The 25,354-nt window shown below is 38.3% G+C and overlaps 1 protein-coding gene across 1 annotated transcript in view; it reads left to right on the forward strand.

Annotated features, from left to right (window-relative positions):
- LOC128483108 (spermatogenesis-associated protein 7 homolog) overlaps positions 1–25,354 on the forward strand; it is a 52,177-nt gene that overhangs the window by 21,589 nt on the left and 5,234 nt on the right. Inside the window, exons 5-10 of the mRNA XM_053459160.1 lie at positions 11,499–11,620; positions 14,433–14,896; positions 15,588–15,651; positions 17,423–17,565; positions 20,001–20,078; positions 22,774–22,831. Of these exons, the coding sequence (XP_053315135.1) occupies positions 11,499–11,620; positions 14,433–14,896; positions 15,588–15,651; positions 17,423–17,565; positions 20,001–20,078; positions 22,774–22,831 (929 nt within the window). The remainder of the gene's footprint in view (positions 1–11,498; positions 11,621–14,432; positions 14,897–15,587; positions 15,652–17,422; positions 17,566–20,000; positions 20,079–22,773; positions 22,832–25,354) is intronic.

The following is a 25,354-nucleotide window of genomic DNA, read 5'->3' on the forward strand; positions in this document are numbered from 1 at the left end:
AGCACCATGAGATTTCTGAGGGAGAAACAAGCAGTCTGGTGTCTGTAGATGAGTGTTTAATAATACTTAATCTTATGTGTTGATCAAATAATTAGCAATTCTACCATATATAAGAAGCTACTATATAGCAAAGCAAAATCCACATCTATATATCTATATATATAGATGTTGGATTTACACACACATATATATATATATATATAGGTATGTGACAGTTATACGTCACTCTTTTAGAAAGGGTCTATAATTTAATTCTATATTTAACCCTTTTTGGGGCCGGAGTGTAAGCTTTATAAATCCAGAAGGATTTGCATTGTGATAGTGGGCGATTTAAATGTCCTTTTCTCTGACTTAAGCCATCAGGGTGTGAATTATGGTCTCGAGGCTCTTGTTTCGATGGGATATCTAACAGAGTTTATGTCTTCCCAAACAACAAGCAACATTTACAGTTTATGGATTACTTTTTCAAATATACACAAAGCACCTGATAATCAAGAGTTATGATCTATAGTTTTAAAGTGGCGTAACCATTTTTTTGGGGGAGAATGTTTAAAAATGAGATGCTCGGCTTTATAGATGAAAACATAATTGGCTAAATGGCTACATTGTGTCTGTTGACTCCAACCTGGACATCTGCTGGTGACCAGATGGGGAGACATCTAAAATAGTAATCCAACTAATAGTTTGAAGACATCCGTTCTTACACTAATCAAAGAGATATGGAGACAACTGTGAATTCTTAGCTTTCTGAATTCTTAGATATGGTAAAAAGCGTTCATATGTGACGCTTCATAAATGTGTAAAATTGAATTGTGCATCTAAGTCAGAAAGTCGGATGTCTATTCAATAAGAATTGGGTGGGTGAAAGATCTAGAGCTTTTCCATGTCAGTAAACTCGATCTGATCATTTTCTTTGGTTCTTCCTGAATCTCTTATTAAACAATTGGAAGCTATAAGCTGATTCTTCTTTGAATCCACTTGGCGTCGGCTCTTAGAAGATGGGAGTTGGCCAGTGAGTGCTGTATGGGACCCCGGCTAACCGTAAGGGGTCTTACTAAGAGGAAAGTGAAGAAACGTTCACCACTTTATCTCTGACTCAGATAGACCATGAGATAAAACATAATGTTTTGAAGAAATCTATTGTTTTTTTGTGCATACTACACAACGGAAATTGCGAAAATCTGTGATGGGATCACAAGAGAAGCCCTAATTCAGAAATGATGGATTTCTCATGGGGGTGCTTCTAGAATGCGTCTTGCGTTTCTGGTTAGAATGAACCCAATTCATATGTCCTATTTTCCTTAGATTACACAAAATGTATGATCTTATATCTGATACCAGTGATGGTTGCAATGTATAGGGTTAAGAAAATGATACCTACATTAAAAAAATCAAGTTATGATAACACGGTCCTGGGTTCCTGCGATACATTATGGAAGTGTTTTCCTTATTGCTTACTAAGCATTCGTGATGAATGGGAAATCCACACCTGAAATTACAAAAGGAAATAGGTGGCAAAGGGCTAATGTGCAGGAAAATAATTTCATTTAGTGCGTTTTATTCCTCTATTGTTGTTTTTACAGTTTTGCAGAAGCAGCATATTCCTAGACGGGGTCAACCTTCTTACTCTGAACCTCTCCTGAAGAATTCTTGTTTTGTATTCCATTGTGATTAATTTATTGCATTGAAATGTAATAAGACGTGGGGCGCATCTGGCATGATGGGATAGGGAAGGCGTGGTTGTGTGTTAATTTGCTGACAGATGTATTATTGCCAAATTATGTATATACAATAGATATCTATATATATAAATATATCTGTATATCTATATATAAACCATTAACCTTATTTGCATGTGCCTACCCAGAATCCCTTGTGGTTGTGGCAGCACCATGAGATTTCTGAGGGAAAAACAAACCTTCTGGCTTGTCTGGTGTCTGTAGATGAGTGTTTAATAATGCTTCTATTACCCCTTAAATATAAGTGGAAGGGTTTTCCATCACCTTTACCCACCATAACTTATGTAATGGTATTTCTTGGCTACCCCAAGCCTCAACGATTAAACCAGCATCACAACTTCATGCTGATCATTCTTGGCTTTTTTGCTGCGATCAAGAGAGTGGCTGCGAGAGAGGGAAAGCGTGATGCTGTGAGGTTGTTTTTAGGTCCCCGGTCTTCCATCTAGGACTGGGTGCTGCGCACACTGCACTCTTTCACGTGCCACATGCACTTTTATTTGTGTATGTATGAGCCCCAATCTTCTGTCTCTGTATGTGGTATATATGAACAATTTTTTATCACACCAGCTGGTAAGGCTGGGGCTTCTGCTGGGAGCATTTTGTATATACCGGTAGTTTTGCCACATGATTGAATTGATTTTTTTCACAGCACACGTGTTTTAACTTTTTTATATATTTGTGTATTTTGAGTTTATTGATACAAAACTGTGATTTGATGGACGGACACGAACACAACACAGAAAAGCCACGGTGGAGCCGGGTCCCCTAAAGGTCCGGCTTTTCTGGTGAGGAGGGGAGTCAGGTAGCTCTTCTGAGCAGCCCCCCCTCCTCCAAACAAAGATTTTAGTGGCCCCAACCCATATATATATATATATATATATATATATATATAGTTCCATTTATTCTTTCCAGGGCATTTGGGGATTGTTTATCCTTTTCTTCACTTTTCGTTTCTTCTCCATAACCCCGACGCGGTATTATACAGAATTTCTAATAATCATTGTTTATCGAATGCGTTCTATTCAGCATGTTGCTGGCTGAAATCACGATTTTAAACATCTGTTCCAGTAGGTGAAAATGGTAAATTGCGTTGACAGTAAGCCTGGACAGGTGTCTGACTCTCACTCATGAATGTTTTATTACTCGGATCGATGGCAGCCCTATTTTTAGATTCTGCTCGCCGAGATGTGTTCTGTAGCTCCGTGTTTTTGTTTGTTGGGTCTGCGGTGGTAAAGGAGACTGTATTATATTGTTTACTCACTTTTAAAAGTGCTCCTCGGACAGATATATTATACACCACTCTGTTTTGCTCATATTTTTTGTTGTTGTTGTTGTTTTCATCCTGGAAATAGTTTTACAGAAAGTGTTATTGAAAACTGGAAACAAATAAGACATCATCTTCAGCAATTTCATGTAAACAGACGCCATTTCTTGAGAGGGGAACTAAATTGTTGGTTCTTAGAGTCTGGGAATTGTCGGCTTGTTTCTTTTCAACAGATTCTCGGGTATTAACCCGTTTCCACAGTTACCTCCAAAAGAAACAGTCCCAAATACATAAGCATGCCTGGGAACATCCTGAGCTCAGTTTAAGACTCTTTAAATTAACCCTTTAATGGCCCAGCATTCAGATTCAATGTAGCAACTCATCGAATCCGTTAACCAAGTGACTCTAATGCTCGTCCTTAATTAAAATCTTGACTTGTCATTATTCAATTACTTTAATTGATATGAGCCATGACATACTGGTAGCAAAAGGACTAAAATCCCTGAGACTGACGGTTGAAATCTGAGAGTTCCCAGGTGTGAGCATAAGCATGTGTGTTTTCTGCAGAAAAATCACTCTTCCCTGTCAGCTGAAGCACTGAAGGTCGAACATAGATATAAAACATTGTGGTCGGCTACAGGGAAGATCACAAAGCCACCATGCTTGCTGCCGAGTGCCGTTTTAGGGCGTCCTTTCTTTGCACCGGAGGATAGACGGCTATGGAGGAGATGCCGTCTCAACACAGTCCTCCACAGCATAAACGGACCAGTTGGGGAAATTAGTGATCTCTGTTGTAACCTGCCCTTTGAGCAGCCTAATAGCAGAGGGGTCAAAATATTCCACTGTATGTAGCAAGCGATCGACTTGCTGGCATGTTTTGTAATGTCGGCATATCATATCAGTATGAATCACAAACGTTTCAGATATTCAGACTACTGCCTGCACCTAGCTTGGTATCATTGATGCATTAGCAGGGTCTTCAAATCCAATTTTCCCTGTAGACGAGATAAAGTGTATTAAGATTATAGTCCAGCAGCTAATCGCAAAGGCTTTTAGCAATCTCCCCCTTCTGTGACATCTTAAGCCATTTTCAGCTTGGTAACAATATAGAATTCCTAACCCTTTGCACTTATTCAGTTAGTTTTCTTATGATTTTCATGGCGGCTCAGGTTTCATGTAGTTTATCTACGGCTGAGGTCTGTTTTCTGATACCGAACTCCATTATCTAGCTAACATCTTGCTCTTCGTCAATCATACATTGGCCTTTTCTCACCTTACTCCCTATTTCTGCTTGAATTATATCCGCAGTTGCTTTAATACCATTTAGCAGGTGCATAAAGTACTTATATAGGGATGTTTAGGTCAAAAGTTATTTGAAACGATCATCAACACCTTAATACAACAAGGTTTTCTAAAACTCAATAGCACATTGAGAGATATTTATGTAGTTATGTAAATGTTACCAGAAATGTTACCTTTTTTCCTTCTGATACCCCCTGAACTGATCACACTGTGATCAGCATGCAAGTCTCCATTGACTTGCATTGCTGATTGCAATGCGTGTAATTGGCCAACAGGGGGGCAATCAGATATCTTTCTAGATATCCTGTCTTCCAATTACCCTCCGGTTGACGTCACCAGGGATGTCTACCAGAAGCTATCGGCCGCTACCACTGCAAGAAAAACAAGATGTACCGCTACAACCTAATGGAAGTCTTGCCAAGGATTTTGAGGATGTAGCGGTACGTCCAAAGAGTAAGGAAGGGGTTAAGAAGGAAGATGTTTTGGGGCTTCAGGCATTCAATTATTACAAAGAAAACTTGTCAACCATCGTGTGCATTCAGACATAACCTAATTGCTTTGGTTTGACTATTATAATGTCAGAATGATGTTAAAGGAATTCCCTTATCTACATACTACATACTGACACTGATATATTTCACTGTGTTTCCTACAAAGAATATCAAACCTAGACATTTAATTAGCTATATAGAGAGGACGTGACCTTTATCTAACATTAAGCATGTTAATTCTGTCAACGTTAGCAATGTTCTTTGATAAATATCCAAAACGGGCTTTGAGGAAAGTGTCAGACTGGATTTTCCATTTTAGGGTTAGTTTTTCTTCAACGCCTACAGGACCTTCTGCTTTCAAGGCTGTTAGTCACCAACTAAGAGAAGACTCAAACAGATTTGTTTCTGGATGCTTTCCATGTCAGAAAAGCAATTCATTGTTAATCACCGCTCTCATCAAAGTCTTAGTTAATAATTCATTCAAAAACAATGTGAGATTGACTCAGCCGAGAATGAGCAACACTAAATATCTAAATTAACAATAACATTTGAAATTGCAATTTTACAGAATTTTTGTAAATTTCCACGTCCACGAATTGTACAAAAATGAAGCAAAAAGCTAAAAATTTGTCGGCCGTAATTTCTGGGTCCACACTGTCTCACACTCTCACTCACTGTCTCCCTACCTTCTCTGCTGACCACTTACGCCGTTCACTTCTGCATCATCTTCTTCTCATATCTCCTCTTTTTTGTTCTATCTTCAATCTTTAATCTGCTAACCTTTTTCCTCGTCCACAACCTCACAGACATAACCCGTAACTCGACGTGAAATCCTAAAATCGGGGAAGAAGACATCACAAAAGCACCAACTGAGGACAATATGGCGGCGCTTGCCATGACGTGAGGTCAGTTCACGTGAGTGCAAAATGCGAGTGCTTGCAGTGACGTCCTCTCCACCGATTGGAGGATTGGGGAGAAGACGTCACAGCAAGTGACGCCGTATTGCCCTCAGTTGGTGCTTTCGGTTACGATGTCACTGGAGCACCGCAGAAGTTGCCCGGTTATGTCAGTGGAGATGCGGACAAATAAAGAAGAGACCAGATTAAGGATTGAAGATAGAATAGAGAAGAGGAGGGAGAAGATAGAAGGAGATGCATAAAAAGATGCGGAAGTGGTCGGCAGAGAAGGTAGGGAAACATTTAGAGAGAGAGAGAGAATGAATGAGAGTGTAAGAGAGTGAGTGACAGTGTTAATGAGCGTGAATGTGGGCACTGGGCAACAAATTTTGCTCCTAAACTAAAAATGCTCCTGAATTTTCAGCAAATGGGCCAAAAACGTGAAAAATGTGTCTAAATAATTTTTGGCCTATTTGCACAAATCTAATGCTTAACATTTCAATTTGACAATATAGCTGGTTGGCGAGGGGGAGAAGGAGACCCTGAACTTGCAAGCTTACAATCTAATTTTTATCCAGAAAACCATTCACCATTTCTGTAGCTCTTCTTTGAAATCTCTCTAAAACATCTGTATGTTTCTTGAGGTGGAAATAAAATGGCCAACTTCCGATCTTCTGAAAGTAATTCAAATAATTTTATTAACACTTTTACCAGCAAAGTCTGAATCCCTTTAATTATTTTAGCTGTATCCCACCAGGTACCATAGATTTATCTGTTTTATGTAGAAGAGTTGAAGTAGAAGATCAATATTACTATATTCTAACTGAGATCCCATCCCTTCCTCTGTAAAAATCATCTTTTGTCTTCGGTGTAACAATTCCTTGTATATTTTTTCTCCTTTTTTATATGAAAAATATTCTCTTCTGCTTGTGCATTGGTACAATTAATAAAGAGACCTCTGGAGACATATAGAAGGAGGGGGTTACATGACCTAGCCTGACCCTCTTGGAGAAGAACCCTTGGTGTACTCCTCCTAGCAAGATATTTTAGTTGGTTTTTGTTTTTTTGGTTTACTGAATATTTTTTGGGGTAAGGTGTCCTAGTTTTTAGGTTAAAGTTTCAAGTGATTATTTGCATAGGCGGCTATAGATATGGACAAGATGGTGGTGGTGGTAAGAAAAAGATGGTGATCGGAAAAGGAAAAAAGGTATATCAGATGAGTTAGCGTCCCAGAATTAATGAAGAAATAATGACCGGTGATGTGTTTGGGACCACCTGTGTTGGCTGGATATTATATGTAGTGAAAGAGTTATTAGTAGTTACCAATGCAGTGATGTCTTTTTCATGCATTCAGGTTATCAAAGAAGAACGTTGAAGCGTCAACATCCAGTACGTTTTCGTGTTTTTATTTGATTATTGTTAGGGTGTTTGGATTTTGCACAACTTGGGTACCCTAACCGGCAAGTGGCAAGTGCATGGATGCTTAAATCAAGCTTTGTATTAATTCCTATGTATAAGTGTGCTGCAAGTTCATAGTATGTCGGCTCACGTATTTGTCGTAAATTATACAAAGTTATTCTAAGAATTTTTAATGAACTTGCTGATCACAAAACGTGAAATATAATTTAAATCAAGTGACAGGAGCAGACAGTTGGAAAAAGAGATAAAATGTTCGTGCCTCTTTGAGAACAGATATATATATATATATAGCATTTAATGCCTGAAAGTTGTAGACTGGTCAAAGGTTCATCTAAACCAGAAAGGTGATATTCTGTATTTGCAATTAATACTTAATAAGCGTTTATACTTTCCTCCATTGACAAGGATTTCAGTAGACATAAGAGCTAATTTTCCTATGTCTAGTGTATCGGGAAACATCTTTCACAGTCCAATGTTATTAATTATCTTGGACATATATTTTAAAACACTTTTGCACTTATTCACTAAACTGCGAGTACTGGAAAAGTGCGAGCTGGAAAAGGTGCAAAATTCTTTTAAAAAATAAACAAAATGTAGGTCCCTGGGACCCCTGTGAACCAAGGGGTACTGATGATTGCCACTCTCTCTTCCCCCACCTCTTGTACGGTGGGGCAGGGGAAGAGGGTAAGGGCGAGGCATGGCTTGGGGTCTGAGCCTCCTATAGGGTAATTTTGCATTAACATTCACATTGAACTCCCATGCACTCGCCTGAAACGTGCAAAAGTTAAATCAGCAGGACCTTGCAAGCCCTCGCAAACATTTCACATTTTAGCGAAATTATAACTTGTTTTGCAAGTGCGAATGCAGCCTCAGTCGAATCTGATCAGTCAAGTTAATCCTAAAGTTTTCTTGGTGAACTGACCTCTTTAAGGGTGGGTTATAGAATTACATTAACTGATATAAACTCAATTAACTATAGCTATATATAAAAAGTCAAAATCCGCAGGCAATAGCAACCTCCCTTGAGTTATAAAGAAGAAAGCTTTGTAGGCAGAATAAAATGGAGGATGACATCATTTTATAATATTGAATTTTATTTTATTTATTTTATTTAGCTGTTTTAAAGATTTGCACCAATAAAACTAATGTTTGTCCCTGTATCTGTGGCTCATCTCTTTGTAAATAGGCACATTTTTGCTACAAAATAAAACCGTACAATGATTTTATACACAGTAACATGCTTCTACCCAGATCAAAAACAGGATACATTCATTTTTAATACCCTGTCTGGGCTTAATATTGAGAATAAATTCCAGTAAAAAAAAATCAATAAAATAAAAAAATTAAAAAGTACCAGTTTAGTTCACTTCTATGATACTCAGATTTTACCATATTTTATCACATAAACCCCATTGTATCTGAACATGTAGCAATCTCATTGTGCGATCTTGAATTATTAATAAAATAACATGGTCACCCGCACTTACCTCCCTGATGGCTGCATTGTACCTGCTTTCATTATCTATGTCATTCAATCCTCTACAAGATCAGGTACCTTGATAAGAACTCCTGCACAGTGCGTCAATCTTCTAGTTGCGAACAGAAAAGGAGACTTCATTCTTTGACTATGTCATATGTTTCCCAAACGCTAGTTCGGTACACCAAATAAACCTGTGTAATTATATATATATATATGAATATATATATATTAAGAACCCACCTAGTGAACCTACCATGGGAGCAGTGATCCTAACTTCCAGTTCTCAGGATTTATAGGATTTTTCCTTCTCAGCCATTGGTGGAAACTGATTTAAAAATGGTAACGTTCGAAAAAAAAACACTGATTCCCAAACAAGAACACAAAATGTAGGTAGTTTTGATAAATTCATTTATGTCAAAAGCTGTAAAACCTCCGGCTCACCTTTAGTGTAGACTCTACCTAGCAGTCACCAAATCCACAGAATTGCCTGTATTCTAAAAAAAAATACTATTATACTACAGTATATACTTTAAAATCCTGAAAACAATGATCCATTGTGACTTCGTTACCAAGTGATCACAGAGAACCATAAATATGTAATAAAAACCAGCAAATAATAGTGAAAAACACAGGTAGGAGGTTTAAAGGATTCTGTTTAGTAATTTATTCATTGATGGTTGATGGAAGGATTATCTGCGGCGCTGAAATAATAACACTTTTAAAACATTTTACAGATTAATTTAAATGAGAAAAAAGCCCTAGCCCATTGTCTTCTTAATGTCTTATTGCAGTAACAGATGTGAATTGGCATAAGTAGCGATGTCTGTTTTCTGCATGATTACTTATGCAAGAAACAAGCATTCACTGCCTCCAGTTCCTTGGGAGAGATGTCATTTCTCAAATTCCTGTATTCATTTTACGTAACTTCTTGTAAGCTTATAATTCACCCTTCCCTGTACAGACAGCTGGCACGTTCTATCTGTATGGCATTTTTCTACAACAGGGGTAATATCAATCTCATAACCAGGGGCATAACCAGAAACTACAGGGCCCTGGTGGAAAAACTGCTCCTCCCCAAAACAGTTGTAAGTGCCAGATTTGCCCCCAAATAGCATGTCAGTGCTATCTTAACCACCAGCTTGTCAGCACTCCAAAACAGCCTGCTTGTGCCATCTTTTACCCCTACACAGATTGTCTGTGCCATCTTTGCCACCAAACAGCTTCTCCGGGTCACCAAATAGCCTGCCTGTGCCATCTTTGACTCACCCAAACACTGACACATCCATTAATAACATACACACTTACACACATACATACATTCTCATTCTAACATCCATTAATAACATACACACCTACACACATACATTCTCATTCTAACATACATTAATTCATTCATTCATACTTCCTTCCTCCCTCTCACACTCTCCGCAGCTTACCTCTGGTGCTCAAACTCTGTGCAAACAGCCTTGCCTTTACCACAGGGTGACATAATGTGACCATGCTGCATGTTGCCTCCCCTTGCCAGTCAAAGATTGTTCAAAAAGGGCTAGTCTGACTCGGATGGGCCTGGTCCAAGTCAGACCAGCCCTTTGTGGTTCTGCAATGTTCTCACGGGAGATTTGGTGGTCATTCCCTGGATGGCTGCTTGTGAACCCCATCTAAACCTTGTGTGACAGAGGATCCCCTACATGCAGAATTGCACATTTTTTGTGTTTCATGATTTAAAGGATTCTGGCATCCTAGCAAACCAGAGAACACCCAAGTATCTCTAGCAAACCCACTTAAACCAACGCACAGTATATGGACAAAAGTATTGGGACACTTGACCATTACACCAACAGGGATTTTGAAGATGTTGCATTCTAAATTCTAAAATTCTAAAGTATTTAAGTGAAATCACAAAAATTGCCTCTTACAGATCTTGCAATAAAAACTCATCATTCTGAAGATTTATTTTGATGAATGTTCAAAACATAGAAGACTGAACCTTCATATATCTGGTGTGCTTTAGAGGCTCCAATGAAAGTGTGACATTTCCCTTATATTTATACCCACAAAACCTAATTTAGTCTACATGGCTGCTGTCCAAATGCATTACAGTTAATTGACATTTAAACTGGATATATTCTCAAATATAACATTGTAGATTTACTGTACATTTCCTAATCACTGACTCATGAAATAAGCGATTCTTTTTCTAAAAACCAAAAAAAGATAGAAATAATTCCTAAAAATACAGTGGATGCAAAGTTATGGTTCATCAAATCAAACAAATGCAGTTTACTGTTGCAATATTTTATATATTAATATCCAAAAAATATAACTAATTAAAACGAGAAGAAAATTATTGGTTCAGGGTCCATTGTTGGCTATTCAGAAAATTTGATAATATGATTAATTAAATATAACATTAATTTAAAGTTTAACAAACATAGTGAATTTTGCTTAATTTGTGTTCGGCACTGATAACACCTTTTAATGTAAACTACATATATGTGATATACGGTACATCGAAATGTTATAGTGTGGGCCATTGTTAAAACTCACCATTATATACAGGCATACATTCATGAATAGTATTTCTTATTTATGTGAATAGCATGTTCATATATATATTTACTATTTGTTGGTCGGGCATCTTCTGGTATAGACCACCTAGGCCTAGGGGGCAAGTCCAGGAACCATTAATACCCAAAACTACACTGCAAAAAACGGAATGTTTCAACTTCTCGTTCCAACATGAATACGCCCAACCACCAAATTGCTCAATTATTTCCCATAAATATGACTTTCAATGTCTTCCTTAGAATGTACGGCCATCTATTATTTAATAAATAGTTCAATCAATTTATATAATCATGATACAGGTTATTGTAGACCAAGCTTTTCACTTTTTTATTCTAACAGTTAAAGATCAGCAGAAAAAAGAGAGACTAATCAAAGCCGTTGAAAAGTACAAGAAAGAAATCCAACAGATTTGTTCTCCATCTCATCATAATTCAAGAAGCGGTTTCCCAGAACAATGGAAGGTTGGTAATGTGCTCCTTCCTTTATTACTGCTCAGTATAAATTTAATTAGGTTTAATGTATCCTTACGATGAGACCAAGAAAAAGTTAATATTGCCAGAGAGATCTATGCTCACAAAACGGATGGTATTAATGGTAATCATTCAGACAGAGGCATTATTTAATCGTATTCATGTAAAATGGATTTTTGCACATGTATAGTTTAACTAACATTCTTATTCTTAGGGAAAATAAAAAAAGCTAATAAGAACCATTGTTACACTAACGGAGGTCCTTCAGGTATCTCTTCAGTAAAAGTTTAACTGCAACTTTCATGGCCTAACTGGATCCAGACAAATTTTGGTTTATGAAAATGTCTTTTAAGAAAATCTTGATAGTTGCCTGTTGGCCATTCATACTGGAATGAAAATGAATGTAATGAATATGATAGTTGAGAGGGGATCTGCAGAATATGGTGTGCAGAAGATCCATACTTCCATCCATATACCTACCCCCAATCAGCTGGCTCAGTGAGTGATCTGGGGGGTTGAGTGAGAGCTTTCATGCCACTGATTGGATGGTTCAAGTAGCCAATCAGTGGTGCAAAACATTAGACCATGCTAGGATAAGCTGTGGCCCTATTTCAGTTTTATCAAATATTTATTGGAACTCTTCTCTTGTTTAATAGATTTTAGGACCTGAGGTATATATTGAGATTATTTCACACATATAGTATATATATATATATATATATATATATATATATATACTGTATATATATATAGATATATATATATATATATAATGCTGTAAAATTAGAATGCTTTCAAAACTAGACATGTTAATAGTTTATTTTTATAATTTAACAAAATGCAAAGTGAGTGAACAGAAGAAAAATCTAAATCAAGTTTTTTGTGACCACGCTTTGCCTTCTAAACTGCATCAACTCTTCTAGGTACATTTGCACAAAGTCAGAGATTTTGTAGGGCTATAGGTGTATGATTAAACAATTATTCCAAACAGGCCTTAATGATGATCAATTTAATGTATAGGTTGAAATAGAATCACTAACTGTAACAGAAAGTGCTGTGTAGGAGGATTAAAACGAGGTGAGGAGCAGCCAAACTCACTAACAAGGTTTGGTTGCTTAAGAAACTTTAATGTCATAAGTCATACATCATGGCAGGCCTGAGCACAGCAACAAGACACAAGGTAGCTATACTGCATCAGCAAGCTCTCTCGCAGACAGAGATGTCACGGCAGACAGGGGTTTCCAGATGTTCTGTCCAAGCTCTTTCATAGAAGCACAAAGAAACAGGCAATGTTGAGGACCATAGACTGTGGTAGCCAAAGGAAATTTAGTGCAGCAGATGGAAGACACATCCATCTGCTGCACTAAATTTCCTTTGCCTACCACAGTTGCTGCTGAACATCGAAAGATGTTCAGCAGTACCATCAGCTCAGCATTGGCAGAAAACAGTGTGGCTCTGGTGCGCCCATATACTGTTCGGAGAAGTCAGATGAGAAGTGTGACCAAAAAGCCATATCTACAATGTGAAAACAAGGCCGAGCGACTCAACTATTCATAAAAAAAAAACAGGAACTGGGGTGCAGAAAAATGGCAACAGCTGCTCTGGGCTGACGAGTCAAAATATTAAATATTTGGCTGGAGCAGAAGGCAGTTTGTTTACTGGAGGGCTTGAATGAGTGGTTGCAGGCCACAGTGACGGAGGCTCCTTGCAAGTTTGAAATATATTACTTGCAATACTAATTTATTTACAGGTTTGATGGCATCTAAAATGTAAACCTGTCCATGCATAAGGATGAGCGGTGGGTATCCTTCTATTTATCTACCAAAAACAATATTAAAATAAAACCTACTAAAAAAATAATGTGTCCTGAAAGTGCCAGTTCCTTACTGTTCCTGCTCCAAGTCTGCTAAAAATGACAGCTTGATGCCATCTTTTGGTTGTCCTAATGCATAGCTTTCACGCAGAATTCGAAAGATCGATGGGAAATAGCTATTGTGTTGCTTTTTGTTGCTTAACCCCCCCCCAAAAAAAATCTCTAAATTATTTGAAACAGTGTTATCGTTTTGCTGAATTTACGTCGATAACTATGTTAAAGCTACAATGTTGCACCGTGTGTGGCCTGTGATCATGTTAAATGGGATCAGAAAAGGCAATGTTACTGTCTCTTTAAAAATAAACTTTTTTTAAAATAAAATTTTTAATTATTGTATAAGAATCTACATTATTATAAGCCTGTTTTAATTACGTTATGGCAAATGCTATGCTGATTAATCTAAATCACGCGCGATTACATCCCTACGCACACACCCGAGCAGCTAAAGAAAAATATGCATTTATATTGAGAAAGGGATATGGCACAAAGTGACTTTCTATGACCCGCAAGATGTGGAAGAGATGATTTTTTTTTAATTAATATGCATCGTTTCAATATATTTGTGTGTAAACATTTGGAGGACCTATGCATATAAATTAGTAGTTATGTTAGATAAAAAAAAAACACAGAAAAAAATAATGTTTTTGGATAAAGTTCAGTAATGTCAGTTTAAAGATCTCTCGCGGGGGTAATTAAGGATTTTGTAAACGTAAATCCCGTTTGTAGCTCAAGCGTCATAAGAGCGAGTAATTCACTATTTAGTTTCCATGAATATCAGAGGGTATCACCTTTCTGTAGCAGAATACATTTTAAACAAGTTATGGTACAGAAAAATGCATTTCCAACTGAAAATAGATGCTATTTATTTTATTGCTATATACTATATACTATTTATTGTATTTTTTTTATTATTTGTTTCCTTATTGGAAGGCAGCAAATGTGTTGTTTCATCTCACTGAAGAAGAACATCCAGCTTCTACGGCTGACCAGTTTTTTTTACGCAAAGAGAAGTCAACCGAATGGATTCGATGGCCAATCCCGATAGCCGGAGATACCGTGCGCGGGGTTAAACAAGGAGAATATCACAGAAGTTATTCAGCGATGATATCTTCACGGCCCAAATGTGACCACAAATCGTTCAAAAATCAAGCTTCAAGGAAGAAATCGTATTCTGACCCTCAAAAGAAAACCTACAGCGGAGATCTCCTCGATAAGCATTCGTCGAGTTTTACGGGCGTAAAACAGCCTTTCAAGCCTCGCTTATTAAAGAAATCAGCCCAATCTTTTCTCTCAAAGTATAAGTATTATGAACCTCCTGTCAAGAAAAGTGCTGACCATCGGTTGACTCCAAAATCTGGCCAAACCAAGGCCGAAAACCTTAATGAGCTGTACAGGTAATGATACTCCATGGGATCATTCAACTCGGATTTTAGTCCCAAGAAACAAATAAAGAATAAGGGGCAGGCTGGAGAATTCGGGCCAAAAGACCTGGCCAATGGTACAAAGCTCCGAATCATGGTAGACTTCTCACCAACTGGCCAATGTCCACCAATCCTCAGTAACACGTCCGCCATGAAAATCCAACAGAAACAGTCTAGTATGGGATTGATTTGATCCTGGCCAACAAGCCGCTCTACATGGATGCCTATTGAGGTCACATGTAGACTTGAAAACAAATAAAAATGAGGGTATAGTTGATATAGCTGGTTTAGCACCCCCTATCATATCATCAAAAAAAATGTAATTTTATTCTGTAATCCCCCAAATTAATTTGTTTCCTTTAATGAAGATGTCGTAACACAGAGCACATACATAATAGTTTGGTTTTCAAACTAATGACGTCGTAGATATAGCATGAAAAAATAACTTTGTTAATTACTCCGTAAGTACTTGTACTTAAGTTAACTGTCTGAGTACCAAATCAAAGACATGGATCTTTCTGCTGGTTCCCACTTTATTTCCACATTATAATAATTATTGTTCTGCAAACATAGCAATGCCAGTCGCAATTTATTTCTACGGTATGGGTTTGATTAATGATATTAATAATTGATAGTGGATAATTATATTTTTTTTATTGTATAGATCTTTAGAAGACAAGTATATGCAATTGGGACCCATCACTGAAGAACTTTATCCTACAAGAAGGGTAAACATTTTTCTTTTCAAATTATTAATAAGACTGTAAACAAGGACTTTAAACGTCAGCACGATCATCAGTATAGAATATGGATATACGGAATGAATATATTTATTGGGTGAACTAGAGTTAATCTTGTTCATTTAGCCCAAGCAAGGTGGTGGGATCCCCCAGTCGCTTTTTATTCTGGTCATTTGGACCAATGAAACCATAAAAAAGTGAAAGCACAACAATCCTACCCCAACACAGGCAGAATGATGGTATGATCCATATAATGGCTATTATGGCCAAGGGACCATAATCATCTTGCGTTTACATAGTTTGTCGTATGGTTTCTGTGATAAATTGTGACACAACTTAAACATTAATGGGATAGTACTATGGCTTCTTGATATAAGACATGACTGATTACGGTTTGAGTCTTTACATCAGGATGGGCAGACTAGATGAATGGGTCTTATCCACCATCAATTTCTGAGTTTCTTTGGGATCACCGGGTGATTTCCTAGCTGTAAATGTGATTTACTCTTTTTATTCACTGCCACAGTGGTAAAAATCTGATGCGTTTCGTCTTGCTCGATTACATGGTAGGTCAACCAGCGCCATTTTCTCCTCCAAGCAAAGATGGAACCGTAGACTTGGCACCTCGCATCACAGCTACCATTGATTCATGCGTTTACCAACTGTGTTAATGGTCCCTGCAATTCTCCTTCCCAGTTCATTCCCAAATTATTAAAACCCAACTACCGACGAGTAACAGACCGTTATAATCGTGCCATCCCAGTTCCGTCTATACCGGTGGATGAAGCACAAAGCACACACGGCTTGGCTCAGTATGTAACACGCATGTGCCAAAACATTCTGAATCATACAAATTCTCCGGCTCATCTGTGTTTCTTCTATTCAGAAATGCAATAACATACACTGTATTTTCCCCGTAACTGATGGTGTTCAGTCGAGGGAGATATAGCTGATCATCTGGCAAGCTACAGGTTGTCTCCCACTGTATAGGTTTTATATTCTTCATAAAATGCAGCTAAGCTACCTTTGGGGAAAACGTGCGCATTCAAACAGAAAGGAGCCCGTAATTTACACAGCGGCGAACCATTAAACCGCGCGGGTGCTGAAGTTACTGGGGCGGTTTGTCACAGAAACCATTTACCTGAAACGAAAAAAATCACTTCCAGCCCTGATCGCGCAGATTCTGGCATTATTTAAATCTCTGCTTGTTCAGACTGTAATTTTGTCATTACCTTTTATATCTGCAATAATTACCCAACTGGGACAACGAACCGGAAAACATCAATTTTATTTGCATAATACTTTATACTCTATCGAGAAATGCAACCCTCAGATTTCCATGGGAATCGGTCACGTTATTACAACTTGGGGGGGGTTCAACATAAAGAGCAGCGTTGACCCTAGAAGAAAATCTTCATAGGTAGTAGATAAGTGGCTCCTGAATCTAAGACGAGACCAACGACTGATTAAGGTTTGAATCTTTACATCAGGAATAACAGGCAGACTAGACGGCCATTATATGCCATTATATGCCAACGTAGTCTCTGTGTCACCCAAAAGGATAATTCAGGACGGGTATTAGTTTCAATGCACAATTATAATAACAAAGTTAATTTTGACGAATTAATGAACAATGTTTCACACAACATTAGGGTTTTATTGCCAACCACCCCACGTTAAAGCTTGCAGTGCCAGCGATGTGCCCAATATATTGTGATGTTTTCCTTTCTAGAGCTTGAAGGATTGACCTTTCTACAAGACATTCCTACCCCAAGGAATCAGTGAAATTCCCGTTTCTGGGCTCCTCTCGGATAATAACTATCATTTTCTTTATTTGGTATTATCACAGACATCAGAATATCATGCCGCACCGCAAGATTTAGATTCACGCCGTCTTCAACAGTAAGTCCTGTGTACTTTCATTTCATTTGTTCTCAAGGGTCTCCGACATTGGTCCTCAAGGTGCATCGAACTGGCCAAATTTTTCACATCAACTCAAGCACTTCAATTAGTCACATGTTATTTTGGCAGTTCTGTTTGTCCCAAATAAAAAGCGACTTGATTATTTGTGAGGGGATCTGGAGGCAGCGTTGTTTTTAGAAGACTTGAGGACTGAGGTTCAGAACTATTTGCGGTGGAACTTGATGGCCGATTGTGGACTAGAGCCACTGGTGTTCCTGTATAAAACCCAGTGGAGACAAGAGCCTTACCGGTCCTTTTGAAAACTTATTGGTCTATCAACTAAGTCCAAATTTGCCTAACAAGCCCATAAATCCCCTTGTTTTGTTGGAACTTAACTCAATAGACTCACTTGGCACTGTGGAACCTGCCAGGTTTATTCGTTTTATATTCAAATGTTCTTCTTTATTGTGGAATTGGGAGAAATTCAACGAAGCTTCAACGTCCGATTGAACTTAGTGAGGTTTATTCAGGAAAAGGAGAGTTAGCAGGAAAAATGTGGTAAATGTATCCAGCATAATTATAATAAGAGATGAGGAGACTTGGAAGAAATGTCACTGATTTAACTATACATTATACAGGGCCAGCCAAGCTCTTCCTGCTGCACAAGCTCACTGGCAGTGGCGTAACTAGAAACCACAGGGCCTTGGTGCGAAAATTGCCCCGGGGCCCCACAACTTCACCAAGCAACATGTCCCATAGTGCCACTCTTGCCCCCAAAACAGCTTGTGAATCCCACATTTACCCCAAAGCAGCGTATCTGTGCCATTTTTGTCCCCAAACAGCTTGTGAGTGCCATCATTGCCCTTGCCCCCCTGTCCAACATTTACTATGGCACACATATTAAAACACACTCACACAAATATACACATGCAAACACTTACTCATACTCACTCACACACGTACACGCTCATTCTAAAAACACTCCTTCCTCCTCCTTCCTCTTACACCACCCTCCTCCTACAGGCATGGCCCTATGGTGATGTAAATGTTTCAATTAGTTACTCATTAAAAAAATGTCTCAAACATCTCATTATATCTCTCAACAACATTGTCTCCCGTGATAATCTACAAAATGTTAGCTGTGTTTCACGGGTTTTCTCAAGTGCTGTCCAACCACATCCCAGTCTCTCCTCATCTCCAAAAATCAAGTGAAAATGTTCATTTCCCGGTTCAGTGAATATATTCGATCTCTAAGCAATTGGGTGCCTTCTTAACACTCGGAAACGATCATTACGCAATATTTAATCACCGTAAGTGCTTTTCATTTTAGGAGAATTATTTTTCATTACTGTGCATACTGAAAATCTCCTTCTATAAATGTTGGGTGAAAACATGTAAAAATAAGGGAATATATCATTATCCTTAAATCGTTGTATTTTTATATCAATATTTTTGTATGACGATTGCATCTTTTTTTATGGAAACGTCTCATCTGTCAGAATATAACACTGTATATTATAATATCATTGATCTAGTATTGGCGAGGACTTTGATGATGGACTTGTATCTAGATCACGTGAAGTGTCACCTCAGTGCAGAACAGCGGAACATTAGGACAAATCTGTAGTTTCTTCATTAGCACAGAAGATAAACAGGCGCAGAACCAGATCATGCCGGAGAGGAAAGCACCGGTCGAGGATTAATTGCCCATTTCATATTGGATTCAGATGTTCATAACTTTGTTTCTTGTTGTGTTGCTTAAGCTGATTGCTTGCTCTTCGGTTAATTGCTTTTCTTGTTACTGTAATGTCTTATGTTATATAATGCACGGAAACAATATTTCCACTGGGAGATTGTCTAATCTTATTGTTTGTTCTCTGTAGATAAGTAACAAATGCGCAGTTCGCAGAAATACACACATACATCTCATGTTCAGAAAGTTCCTACAGCAAAGGAACATTAACTTGACGTTTCCATAGAAGCCAAATGATTTTTTTAATAACAAAGGACTTTTTTGGGGATTATTGACTGTTTGATTATTTGTGAATTTACCAGATCCTTACTCCGGGTCGGTTCTCCAATGGCGTGTATGAGAAATCGGGTCTGCATCAGAGCGCTGGTTGGGCTGGGGTCAAAGTAACAGAGAGATGCTTTGGAGATCAACTGGTTGGAGCATCAGTACATTTTTATTAAGTTTCAGAGGGTTACAGGTTCTGAGAGCTAATATTCAGTATGTGGTAGCTGGAAGAATGTGGGACCCAATGGGTTTCTCGCCAATTAGTAATTTCATACCTGAGTATCACCACATCTTAGGTGTATGTGGGCTAACTTGAAAAATCAGTGAAGATCAGGTATCTGGCTGGTCGATGATTAGGTTTTATGTATTTTAACACATTCTTATGTATTATTTAATAATTCCCTTCCCATTTTTCTAGGGAAGATGATCTGAAATACCTTCACTTTCTCCAAGATCTGACCAACGACCTTTTACTAAGAGGTTGTGGATCCAGCAGGTAGGTAAACAGTGGCTGCAACTGGCCCTGGATCCCCCCATTGCCATCAATTGATCTTACCGGTGGTCTTTCTGACTTTATTTGCATGTGACTAAAAACATCAACATCAACTTCTTCTCTTACCTTCTTCTTCTTACTGTATTGTTTCTCTTTGCCTATCTTTAATTTTGACTGAGCAACATGTTCAGGATAATAATAATAATAAAATAAATAAAATATAAAATATGTCATAATAAATTATAAAGTGGACCTTTTTTCTCTAAAGGAACCACATTCTGTTGTAATATTTTATTAACAACCCCCGCCCCCCCCATTTTTTTTCTATATTAGATGACAAACCAATTTACATTTTATTTTTATAAATCAATAAATTCATTGATTTGTTTAGAAATACTGTATGAGGTGAATCAATTAAAACAATATGATATTTTTAATATTTTTTAATATGACCATTACCCATTAAAATAAATTAGACCTTTATTTAGCCCAGCGTACCGCGCTATGGGATATGGTAGCGCTATATGAAACAATAAATAATAAAAAAGTTTTATTTATTTATTTATGAGATCTTTTTCCCATGATAGTCGGTTGTATTTATAATTTTGGTCGTTTTGGTAATAATGGGAGGAATATGTTCAGCAGCTAGATGTTTATTGCAGAAATGTGATATTTGCCCAGAACTCATCATCTCAAACATCTGTCTGCTCATGTTAAGCATAATTTAACTTTGATGCAAAATTTACTAGTGGAATGTTCCTTGTGCAATGCAAAATCATTAAAAATTCACCAATAAATGTTTAATCATGGAAATCAAGATTCCGTAAAGGAAAAGTTTTCACGTATTAATGTATTAATGTATTAATGTAGCAGTTTTGGAGCATAATGACATTAAAAATGGGGGCTTAAGTGGGATAATTCAATCTCAAGGCTAGTCTAGGAGGAGGTAAATGAAGTCATTGATTTTCAGGGTACTCTTAAAGCCCAAACTTGTTCAGATTTCATCAATGCAATCAACATTCTTATCTATTTGTCTGAATTATTTTGACTGTTCATTGTAAAGTGGGCCCGTCATAGATAAATATGGTTCGGAGAGTCGCCACAGTTATGTATCTACACTGTGATAGCGAATTTGCTGTCACACGTATGTACAATGATTTTTACATGCAGCGGGACAACCATTGGTGGTTCTTGCACATTGCCAGACCTGGGCGTCAGGTTTGACCCGGAGTCTCCAGGTGAAGCACTGCATCCCTGGGGCTCTAGGTCAGCTTTTTCAATCACTGGGTAGGGTAGCAGTATTTAGCCACACCCACTCCTTGCCCAAAGTCCCACCCACTTCCACATTACTCCCACCCATTACCACCTACTTCCTGCCTACTAGAGTCAAAACGGGACTAGACGTTGCCCTTCAATGAAACCCCTAGCCCAGAAGAAGGGGATCTCTGAGCAGCCAACCCTGGGAAGTTCCAAAATATGTACTTAGACGCTACACAGCTGGTTGTGAACGCACGCTGGCAGCCATATTTGCATTTTGGGTTTTTTTTTTTTGCAATGCTGATTTCCTGCATCAGAATTAAGATAAAGGCTGGAAACTTTTTGGAACATTTCAAATTCCCCTTCTTTACGTTTGCTATGAAAACGGCTAGCACAATATTTAAGAGAAATGCTCTCCTTTGTCCCTTTGTCAGATGAGAGCGAGTGTAACGGTCTCGAGTTTCAGTTCTAGGAATCTGTAAAAAATCTATTTTCTAGTAATGATGCTTTCATCTTCCGTTTAACAATTTTAATCCAATCTTGACACCTCAAGTAGAATAATGATTATGGCGACATGAAAATTGAATAGTATACCAATAGTGAATGCCGTATTCCTCTACTTCTACCAAATGCTTAACATTAAGTCACCCAGATTTCCATTTACCTAAATGTACCGAAATAATGGCAAATTATGGGAAAGCTGTGAGGCACAATTAACGCCAGCAGTACACGGTCGCGATGTTCATTTGGCTCTAAAAGGGGAATGCTCGCTAATAATTAGTATTACTGTTGCAAAAACCTAAAACCATGACAACCAGTGTACATTTTTTTAAGTTTACCTCTGGAAAATCACATTTATCTAACATAATTAGCTTCACGAGAGAAAATAAATAATGGCCCTTCTGTAAATATGTGTCAGTTAATGTTATTGTGAGTGTGTATGTGATGTGTTGGTATATGTGTTCGAGTGTGTATGTATCTTAGTGTGTGAATGTCTGACAGTGAGTGAGGATATAAGTGGGGGGTTAAGGGCTGGGGGGGCAGTCCGCTGTGCTTGCCCCCAGGCTAGAAGGTACGAGCCCTCTAGTGCTGTCAAGCCTCCCCTCCAAGTTCTTTGTGAATGTTTGGGATTCGGACGCTTAACAAAATACATAAAAAATTGCAGACCTTCGGTTTTATGCCCTTATATACTATCATGGTTATGTATTTTTTTAATACAAAATCGCTTTAATGCATTTAAACTGCACTTTTGTGATTACGAAGCGTGATTGTCCTACATTATGGTTTTTCTTCCAGCCGCAAAGAAATGCCCCCGGCAATCTTCAGGCAAATGAAAGATTTTTTACAGATAAACATAGGCAAATTATACTCCCATGAGCATCTCGGCTCTGGGGGAAAATGTTCTTTAATACGACTTACATGTATCTTATTACATTGCCAGGGCGATGGAGCATGTATTCCAAGATCACCTTCAACGAGCAAATCACGGCATCGACGAGGTAGGTAATAAGAAGAATATTATACTCACGGTTAATATTGTAAAGGACACAACTGCCTTGTACTTCATTTTACGGCGTTATTTTTTAGGTTACCGGGTGCTGGTTTTTCCCTGACTACCCAATATATCACACAGGAGCATATACTGACAATTTAACCATCGATTTTCCAAATAAAAACCCTGCACGATGGAAAAACACCGATTTTATATTTAAGGGCACTTTTTTTAGTATAAAAAAAAAAGTATTAGTATTTAGTATTAAAAAGTTTCTGTTCAGATAACTTTTTTTTTGCACCGCCTCTTTGGTTTCTCTTCCTGAGGATTATTCCTAATGGTTTAAGTTGAGTTGTAGACAGTAAAGTTATAAATAAATATATATATATAATAACAGAGGCATCGCTAAACTTTTTGTTAAAGCCGGACCGTAAATCTTCATATGACGTTAAACTTCTTTCTCGTCGTGACATTCTACATTTTGCATGAAATTATTTTTAGAGACAGCGTTGAAAGAATAATTAATCACCAAGCAGGTACTGTTTCTAATTGATTTTTTTCTTAGCTAAAATATGAATTATAATTAAGACGTTCGTGCATACTACAAATTTTTGGCGGCGTGCGGAACTTGGACTCATAAAATATTCCTCCATCTCCTGATTTTTAACCTCTTTACTGCTGAGGATGAAAGGCTAGGGGAACGTTTGAATGCATTACTCTGGAGATCAGAGCTGATTATTAATAAGGGGTTAAACCAATTAAAACATATGCATGGGAATCTATGGCTTGCTTAGAAAGTCTGTGGTTCCAGATCTAATGTTCACATGATATATGGCTTTATTCAGTTTCTAATAAAGCTGAGAGATACATAGTAGCAGGTGGCAGACATACATATTTTCCTATAGGGTCTTGGTTTGCATCAGAATATCCCCAAAATAAACATGATGTAATTTAATCCTAAACAAGGCTGGACTGGCGATGACGGACGGCCCTGGGGCTTTAAAGCCAGCGACCACCTGATGGCATAAACATGGCCGGCGGCTGGATATGTGAGGCCACATACTACGTTTTAATGCTCAAGCAGCGTGCGGTCGGGATTTAGTTGATTTATTTTTGTTGTTTTTATGGTACCAGGGCTGTTTTTATCGCGCCAGTCTGATACCGGAAATAACTAATGAGCACATTAAATATTCATACACCAGTAATCATAGTGCTGGGGTACGACACGGTGGAGAGAATAGAGAGAGAGTTTTAAAAGAGGTCTTATCACTATAGCAACCAATGGAACGGTCCAGTCACTTTTCGTAATTTGCATTAGATAATTTATATAATCTTTCTGCATCTTTTTCCCAGGAGCGTGTGAAGTGAGGTGGGGGCAAACATCAAATCTTTAACCCCTTAATGACAAAGCCTGTACATGTACGGGCTCAAAATGCATTGTTTTCAATGGGTTTAGGGACTGCCCATTGTCCTTAAGGGGTTAAAGAAATGCAACTAATATCTTCCAGCCTGTGCATAAAATGCAGTATTTTAGTAAATAGACTGATCACAGAAGAATCATTACAATTTATATGGATGAATTAAATAAATATTTTATTTTTATGATGTTGTCCCTTTAAGGGATTAAGGTCGGATTATCCAAGGTTACGGGCCGTGTGATGGAGCAAGGAGTATGGCGGCGATCCCTCCTCTGTCTCTGGGTACCACACTCCACGCTTCTCCTGTGACATATCACAGAACGATGGTCGGCTGTGAAAAAGGCCCCCTACTTATTAAAGTTCTCTATTAGCCTACCGCAGGTTGGTCATAATCCCCCCCAGAAGAATTATAATATACAAAGTGTGGATACAGTGCCTGAGCCAGAGTTCTAAACATCTCATTACCTTTGCGTTTTATTATTTGCTACATAGAGCCCAAGGTGGAAACGTCTGTTCTAAATAGAATGTTCTGGATTGTACAAGGCGTACATACAGTATGTAAAGCTTTCAGCCTGGAGATGTTTTATCGTGTGGACTATTATTAATAATTAATGGATCACCAAAGATTGATCCCTATGACAGTAATCATCCCAGCACGGCAGCGAATCTCCCGTCAGAGTCCATACACCCTACAGGAGTTACGCACATACACGCTGACCCATGATCATACCTGGGAACTTTCTGGCTCCCGCCACCCGGAGCCTCCCCTTGCGCGATGATGGTGGAAGTAGCAAGAACAGCAGTCACAGCTTTATGGAAGCATAGCGGGGAGATACGACTTGGCACAGTGGATTTGCGGCCCACCCCCATTTAAAGGAAAAATGGGCGGGGAGCGGGGCGTGTCAAGACCCCGCTCCCGGGACCCGGAGGATTCGGGTCTTGACCCGGAGAACTGGAGGAGCGGCGCTCACCCGGCAATCTCCGGGTCAAACCCAGAGAGTTCCCAGGTATGATGATTACCCTATTCATTCCCGAAGATCCTGGCGTCTCCATAGGTCTCATTCACCTCCCGGCTGCACTATGTAGTTACGTTACAGACCTATGCTTTAACC

The sequence above is a fragment of the Spea bombifrons genome, chromosome 3 (assembly GCF_027358695.1).
Source record: "Spea bombifrons isolate aSpeBom1 chromosome 3, aSpeBom1.2.pri, whole genome shotgun sequence".
Lineage (NCBI taxonomy): Eukaryota > Metazoa > Chordata > Amphibia > Anura > Pelobatidae > Spea > Spea bombifrons.